At 35.8% G+C, this 9053-nt stretch overlaps 1 protein-coding gene across 1 annotated transcript; it reads right to left on the bottom strand.

Moving 5' to 3' along the window:
• Window positions 1-4458: 4458 nt before the first annotated feature.
• On the bottom strand, window positions 4459-6513 carry LOC104901213 (uncharacterized). The gene has a single exon (XM_010688762.1). It carries the CDS (start codon window positions 6511-6513, stop codon window positions 4459-4461), a length of 2055 nt encoding a protein of 684 aa, XP_010687064.1.
• Between the last annotated feature and the right edge of the window lie 2540 nt (window positions 6514-9053).

Below are 9053 nucleotides of genomic sequence, written 5' to 3'. Positions count from 1 at the left end.
ATCATCATATAGGCCCATGTTAAGTCTAGCCCATGTATGCATCATCATGTAGGCCTCGATCAATGTCTAATCAATATTTTTATCATATAAAGGGTCTAGCATATAACAAATCATTAACCTTTTAAAAGTTAGAATTGGAAACACTGTTGAAATTAATAGTGTTCTGAGTCACAAGACGCTGAAATTCATTGTTCATAAGGAAGGGTAATTTCAACCGTCCATCTCTAACCTAATATGAGCCGCACAATTCTTTTCCTCTCCACTGCGTCTCTCTCCTCTCCCCTTTTCTATGTCTTTTATATATTGCACTATATGTCTCTTCTATCTCTTGTTTCTCACCACAACTTCAGTTACTTCCACTCAAAACGCTAGCATACTTTTTCCCCAAGTTTTAGGGTTTTCACTTTTGAATTTCAAGTTCTTGATGCACAGTGAATATATCTGTTTAAAAGGGTTCAACTCTAAACTTTTGTTTTCACTTACGATTTCTCTATAAATTCGCCTTTTTCCAGAATCATACAAATTCACAAGTCAAAATTACTTTAAAAAAGAGGAGAGAGAAATTGAAGCACCAAAGTTGAATAAGAATGGCGACAACAAGAGTAAATAAGAATGGCGACAACAAGAGCATCAGAATAAGAAGAGTAATAATAGAATTTCAAAGACTTCTCCTAAGATTTGAAAGAAAAATACCACTTCTCACTCTAATTCTCTTGGATCTGACGTTATTCAACCCCCCCTTCTCTCCCACCATGTCTCTCTTGATCTTCAAGGTCACGATTTTTCTCTCTCCTCTTTTTTCCAGCATCTTATTTATTTTTAATTTCATTGAATTATTCATATTTACGTTTAGTGAATGTATCACAACTTTTTTTGCGACTTTCGTAATAATGGATTTCTTTTGATTTTGTTTTAGATTTGGTCGTTTCAGGAGTTTTTGATTAATTTTGGATTTCATCGCTCCTTTTTAGGATATGATGTGATGAATTGTATGTAAAAGTTAAGAACAAAATGTAACGGTTTTTACTTGAGTATTTTAGGATTCATAATTGAATTTAGGATTTTATATATTGATGTTATTGACCGGATGTTGAAATTTTATTTCCGGTTTAAGGATTAACCTAATTGAATGATATATAGAATGTGCAAGTTAGAATATTAAATCTGTAAAAAAAAAAGGATTTGGAACTGCGAAAATACTAAACTACTTACTTCATGACAGGCTAAAGTCGTATCACCTTATCAAAAGTAATCCTAAGTCCTCTAACAAATAGTAGTCAGGGAAGTAGGGTCGAATCCACAGAGAAACAGTGTTCTTTTCCTAATTGTCAGTCAAATCTAGAGTATAGGAACGAGTGTTTGTGAGTAATTATACTAAATTAAACTATAACTATATCAAGAATTATCAATAATAAAAAGTCTATGGCATAGGTTCACCAATGATCAATATTTCGGGATGAAACACTATAATCAACAATTAATAATGCAGTTAAACAGATTGATTCGCTCTCTCAAGTCTAAATCAAGCATAGAACGATATTAACAGGCTCTCGCAATTTATTAACACCAATTCTACCGAAACTAGCCTTAATATCAAGTTTATACCTCTTGGCGCATAACCTAATATTGCAACACTATAACAATCAAATCTGGCCAAATTGGATTGAATAGACATAAAAACATTCAATAGGAATCAACATGCATTGATAAAAATCAATACTTTAATCAATGATAAAAATCAATACTTTAATCAAACATCCCTTCCTAATTGATCATGGATCCCCCTGAACCCTATAAATAGACTACTCAATCATAATTGGGGAAAACATATTCATAATTAAATAAACAAACATGAATTAATACTAAAGGATTGAATAGGAATAAGAAGAGAAGAGAAATAATACCAATTGTAGAACCAATCTTGCAAAAATCAAAGCTTCTATTGAAAATTCAATGTAATTGGGGAAAAAGCAAAACTAGGGTTCTTCAATAATTGAGAGAAAAAGAGTTCTAATCTTTAATGAATTAATGATGGAAAAAACAAAATTGAAAACAAGGTCGCCAATAATAATATTTCCTTGAGTCTTTATCCCTTTCTATTTCCTAAAACAACTAGAAAAATAGAGTCTAATTCGTCAAAAGATAAAGCCTTATTCGACTAGGAAACCCGGAATAATCCGCGGCCGCGGGTTTTCGGGCCGCAAAACAGCGTCAACTTGCAAAGACCATATCTCCCAAACTAGAAGTCGTATCGGGGTGTGTAATATACCGTTGGAAAGCTCTTCAAGTCTAGTTTCCAACCCCACTAGAATCGCTGAATTCAGATCTCTGGATAATAAGTTATGATCAAAAGAGTGCACATGACTCAATTTCCATACTTCTTTTAATACGTTTCCGCTATGTTTGGGTTGCAATCCGACTTGAAGATGCCCTTTGGACCTCTCATTTGACTTAGCTCCTTCCTAGATGCTTCTCATGCTTAAGCTTGTCCAATAATACTCCAATTGTGTTATCAATACCTGAAAACTATCAAAAACACCGAAAACACACACAAGAGTAATATCTTTTCAACTTAAGTAACTATATGCAATTATGGACTAAGAATGCAACTAAATGATCCTAAAATGCAACCTAAATGCATCATGAAATACCTATATTAATATGACTCATCACTTCACTTATTTGACATATTTTGTGTATATAGCACATTTAGGTGTGAGGATTTGTGATAATGGAGTTGTTGGAGTTTTATTTAATACAACATTACAAGGGAGATAAATTGAAGGAAATTTCTTTAATTTAATGTAAGTTATGATTGTTGAGCTATGAAATTTGATTAATAACCTATGATAGACAACAAGGTGATGTTACCCTTTTTTTAATTAATGTATACTGAGGGCGTGCAAGAAGCGACACGGGAAAAGGAGTTTGTAGTTTATGAACTACAGGCTAGTATAGGGTTGGTAGTTTTGAGGGTATGTAACTTAACAACAAATAATCTCCTTTGTCTTCAAATTGTAGGCTGCATTCGACTTTTGTGGTCAAATTTAAGATTTAAGGATTAACCTATTGAATGATTGCTTATGAAATCACTTTCATTGTCTTCAATTTGTAGGCTGCGTTTGCTATCGTGGTCAAATTTTGATACTTTTGCTTTATGAAAGTAATTATCGATCAAGATGATTTCGTTTTATATTAATTTGTTGTTTGAGAAATATGGTTTATCAGTTCTGGAAAGAAGTATTTGTCAAATTTTGATACTTTTGCTTTATGAAAGTAATTATCGACCAAGATGATTTCGTCTTATATTAATCTGTTGTTTAAGAAATATGGTTTATCAGTTTTGGAAAGAAGTATTTGATTAATAAGTAGAATGTTATGGCAGTATTTGAGTAAACATGCTCACTGATTTAGTGTTATTTTCTTATGAGATGATTATGATCATAACGAGGAGGTGTCAGGCAATTCGACTTGAACATGGCGTATAGACCGTGTATTGGTATGAATAGACTTGATCGATGTAATCGTGCCAATAAGTTGGGATTGAACCTTCCCTAGGATGTTGAATTTGTCTTAGAATTGAATAATGGTCGTTCTTAGCAGTTGGAAAGTTGGACATTTTGTGCTTTGTTCTTTGTTTGATGTTTGTGCTTTTTTATCTAATTTAATTCTCAACCGATCTTTGCTTTCTTTCCATGTAGGTTCATTTGTATGTGGGTTGGATATGATATTAAAAGGTTGCCAACTATTCACTGCTTGTCTTTTGATATTTTTAAAATTTCTCAATTGTGCAATACTTTTTTTTATCATTGTTTGCTTTGACAAATGAAAGAGAAGTGACGAGTTGACATTTTGGGCATTCAACAATGTCGCTGTTATCAAAGATAATCGAGGAGCTCGACGATATTTGATGGACAAATAAGTGATATATCTCGAGCATTATCATAAGATTCGTGCCTTTTTTAATGGTACGAAGCTCACCTCTGTGAAATTCAAAATTAAACTAAAAAATTATCACAGTTTCAGTTGTTCATTGTTTTTATTAGTGCTCAATTCTACTCATTAAAGCACTGGAAATTAATCAACATATTTTGCGCTTATAAAATGCAATTACTTCATATCATGCCTTTTATTATGAATTGCAATCACTCTAGCCTGTGTCTTGCAATTCCTTGATATCATGGGTTCTATTATAATTTCTTCTTATCTCTCTTGATTTATTATAACTGTTATTATCTTAAAAATGGAATTTCCACAGGCATTGTGTAGTATCCCAAATTTTTTTTAACTATTTTATGAAATTTATTTTATTATATTAAAATTTTATAAGTATAAATTTCAAAAAATAAATTATAATTATAATAAATCAAATTTTTTTATGGAAACTCGTTTTTTTTTATTAAACTAGATTTTATCCTTTAAAAAATAAAATTTTTGAAATCATATTTTTCTAGTAAATCAGATTTTTGTCTTGAATGCTGTTTTCCATTCATCTCCTTCCCTAATTCTCATTTGGTGATAGCCACTTCGAAGATCAATCTTAGAAAAGATTGAAGCACCATGTAATTCATCCAATATATCCTCCAATCTAGGCATAGGGAAGCCATACTTGACTGTGATGTTGTTGACTGCTCTATTATCTATGCACATCCTCCATGTTCCATCCTTTTTAGGGACTAGCAATGCTGGCACAGCACATGGACTCCTGCTTTCCTTCACATACCCCTTCTCAATGAGATCTTCAATTTGGCGTTGCAATTCCCTAGAAGCCAGTGGATCACATCTATAAGCAGGTTTGTTAAGTAGTGGAGCGTCAGGAACAAGATCAATAGCATGTTCTATCCCTCTCAAAGGTGGAAGTCCTTGTGGTAACTCCTCAGGGAATACATCTTCAAATTCGTGCATCAAGGCTTCAAGTTGGTCATTGTTAGGAGTTTTGACACTTGTGTTTACTTGTCTCACAACCAAAGCATAAGCACAACCTTCTTCCTCCACTTCATGTTCGAACTCCTTAGAATTTAGGAAGTAACTTGGTGTTTTAGGTGGTTGTTTAGGCGCCACTTGGTTAGGAGCCAAAGGATGTAGTCGAACCCTCTTTAAACCAACCAACACAGAATACACATTAGAATCTCCCTCATGAATGACTTTTCTATCAAACTGCCATAGTCTCCCAAGTAGAAGATGACATGCACTCATAGGCAACATATCACCCCACAATTCATCTTTATAGCCTCCTATGGAGAATGAAATAAAGGCTTGCTTCTTCACCCTCATACCAGTGCTATCATCCAACCAACTCAATTTGTATGCTTTAGGGTGTGCTCTTGTGGTTAGGTTGAGTTTAGATACCACTTCAGATGCAATAACATTAGTGCAAGAACCACTATCTATTATCACATTGCATGTATACTCACCTACCTTGCATCTAGTGTGGAAAAGATTCTCCCTTTGCGCCATATTAGGTGTATGGTCCACATGTAAGGTGCGTCGAATCACCCTTATAAGTCTTGTATCATCCTCTGCAAAAGCATCCTCTTCTTCATCATCTTCTCCCATGTTTTGCTCCTCTTCAGGGTTGAACTCATACCTACTTTCTTCTTCTTGTAAGGCTAAGTATTGTCTCATGGTGAGAGCTTTCTTTGTAGGGTAGTTGCTTGCTATGTGTCCTCTTCCTTGACACTTGAAGCACTTCCTCAACTCCTCAAACTTCTCCTTAGGCACAGCCACTTTAGTTTTCTCCATAGTAGTGTCCTCTTTAGGCGTATTGTTAGGTTTAGAACTTTCTATCCACTTTGTGTAGGAAGTAGTAGCCTTTCCTTTTGCATTAGAGTCATACCTAGGTGTGTATGTTCCCTTAGGTTTCTCCTCCTTGTCATGTTCTTCAAACTTCTTAGCTAACTTAGTCACATCCGCAAAGGAGTGGTAAGTAGAAACTTCAACTCTCTTGGCTATGTTCCTATTCAAGCCTTTAATGTACCTTGTTGTTTTGTGCATCTCCTTCTCTTCTATATCACATATAAGGCCTAGCTTCTCAAACTCCATGGTGTATTCATGTACACTTAGATTATTTTGGCTTATTGATGTGAGTCTTATGAACTGCTTTTGTTCATAATCATCAGGTAAGAACTTGTCTTTAAGTTTCCCTTTTAATTTCTCCCAACTAAACATCTTGGTTTTGCCTTTCTTAGCTCTTTGTGCGTGCAACCCTTCAAGCCAAATTCCAGCATATTTCGTGAGTCTAATAGCAGCCACTTTGAACTTCTTTTTATCATCAAAGCCCCTATAATCACTCACCTTTTCTAGTTGGCGAATCCACTCCAACAAGTCTTCTGGATTGCCTTCTCCAGTATAGTCATCTAGTTTCAAACCCCTATCATCTTGGTAGGTGTTCTTGGATGATCTTGCTTCACTTTCATCACCTTCATCCTCCGAGTTGGCGCCCATGTATGTCGCGCTATTTGGATCTAGCTTCTTGGTGATTATGCTAGCAATGGCATCTAGACGTGCCTCCATTCTTCCCATATGATTGCGTGACTCAGCTTGAGATTGTGCTAAGGCACTCAATTATGTACGTGACTCAGTTTAAGAACGAGCCAAATCACTCATAGCCATAGCAAGTTTGTCCATCTCGGATGCCATGGTTAAGGTGCTTTCGAGTGTCTCCTACTACTTTCTTGATCTTAAAGAATGGATCTTGATGCAATCTTGGATAAAAAACCACTTCTTGAACCTTGTCTTAGCAATCTTGAAGTGTCAAGATTGGTTCTTGGTAGCAAAAGATCAAGTCTTGGACAAGTAGTAATGTTCGAACCTTATTGGTAGCCCTCGGATCTTTGTTGATCAAAGAGAATCCTTTCTATCCTCTCCTCTCTGGAAAACTGATACCACTTGATATGATTACTAAACCAATAAGTCTAATAATCAAGTATGAATGTAAATCTTGAAGAAAAGACTCCAAGAATTTCGAACAACAAGGATAAAAGTCGAACAAGGATATGGTTTTATTCAAGATCACTCCTGAAACTTGAATAAAAACTCTAAACACTCTTAAAACACTCCTGAATTAAGATGTTTAACACTAAGTATTCAACACTCCTGAAGAATAATTAATGGTTTCAATTGTTAAGCTAGCAAGCAAACAATCAAGAAGATGTATATAACTCAAAATCACTCTAACTATTATTGAAAGAAACGGTCCCTTTATATAGGTACAACTTAGGCTAATCCAACTATGAAAACATAAAAACTTATACTAATTCTACTAGGAAAATATAAACTTATCCTACTCCTAATTAGTAAAACACACGCCTAAAGATAACATGTACGTACAAGTCACATGTTTATCTTGTAAAACATAAACATAGCAATCCTAATAGAACTAGGATTCTATGTAGCAAGCAAGGAGTAATCCTAACAGACCTAGGACTCCTCTTCACTCCTTTCCACGCCTCCTTCTAAGTCCCATGTTATCACACAAGCCAAGACTTGGTTCTTGTTCTTGATTTCAAACCCTAAGGTGTCCATGGTCAAGTCAATAGGCTCATGGTTAACAAGTGCCTTTGCATCCATATCATGAGGAGAGAGAAGATAGAGGCTCGTGAGATAGTGAGGTGAGGAGAGAGAAGATGGGGTGCCTGAGAGAGGGGAGGTGACGAGAGAAGATGCGACGCCTAAGAGAGGGAGGTGAGGAGAAAGAAGAGGGGAGGTGAGGAGAGAGAAGATGTTGAGTGAGGAATCTGAGGATGCCCACACTTAGGATTAACCCCTTAGATTTTATTAGGGGCGAAAATATTGGGCTAGCGATTTTGGGAAGATTGGGCCAGCTATATCACCTTCGAAAAATTAAGAAATCTGATGCGGTCAACTAAACCGCATCAGATTTTAAAAAAACCGCATCAGTTTTTATAATCTGATGCGGTCCACAAGAGGACCACATCAGATTATCCTCCCACCTTCCCCTCCCATTTTTAATGTTGATTTTCGGATGCGGTTTTACAAAAACGCATCTGTTACTAAGTGACATATAAGGTTTTTTCCACTAGTGTATGCACGCGATACGTGTGAAACAATGTAGAAAATTAAATTAATTGGTACTTACATATAATAAATCAAGGACTGTTGAATTTTTAATCAGTTCATCCCACTCTCAAAATTTTTATAAAAAACTTTAGTTTTTTTACGGGAAAAGTGAGAGGATAATATTAATCACGAACAAATTGTTCATTAGAATGTAAGGAGTCACCTCCGAAGGAGCGTGGTTCTCCCAAATTTGTTCAATCCCAAAGGGAGTCAACTTAGCTAAATGATGCGCAACGAAGTTAGCTTCTCTTTTCACATGAGACCAAATAAGAGAGGAAAAAGAATTACAAGAAGAAAGAATGTTTGCTAAAATATTGTCTAGGTTCGAAAGATAAAAAGCAGTCTTTGAAAGCCTATTCATCACCGTCTGACAACCAGACTCCAAAATGACATCCTTCAAGTCAAATTATTTGCCCAATCTCACGCACATCTCAAGAGTCTTGGCCTCCGCAATTTCAGGAGTCCAGTAGGCATGCAAACGACGAATAGCAGCGAAAAATTACATCACGATTCGAGTCTCTAGCAACGACCCCAAGTCCAACCCATCCATCCACAACAAGGCTGGCATCAAAATTAATTTTGCGGGTGTTAACAGGTGGAGGGCTCCAGATCTTCGAGCTTGTCCCACTATTCAAAGGTTGCCCTCCACTATTCTATCCCTTTCACTAAAAATTTCATCAACTAACTCAACGTTCCACTCAATACCATTTGTTTCGATGAGTTGGTTCACCTTAGTAACACTGTCTTGCGGTAATGAAGTAATAAACAGCCCATCATCATCGGCTGCCCACGGCTCACTCCAAATGTTGATATCCATGCCATTACCCACACGCCACAACATGTCTTCTTTCATCTATGCTTTCAAGCTCCAAATACTTCTCCACGAAAAACTACATTAATAGCCTAGAGACGCGTTGAGAAAGTCACTACGAGGATAGTATTTTGCTTTCATTACACGTCCTAGAAAAAACTAG

Source organism: Beta vulgaris, chromosome 8 (genome assembly GCF_026745355.1).
Source record: "Beta vulgaris subsp. vulgaris cultivar EL10 chromosome 8, EL10.2, whole genome shotgun sequence".
NCBI classification, from domain to species: Eukaryota; Viridiplantae; Streptophyta; class Magnoliopsida; order Caryophyllales; family Amaranthaceae; genus Beta; species Beta vulgaris.
Note: the sequence above shows the minus strand (reverse complement) of the source record. Positions and strands in the feature narration are given on the sequence as shown.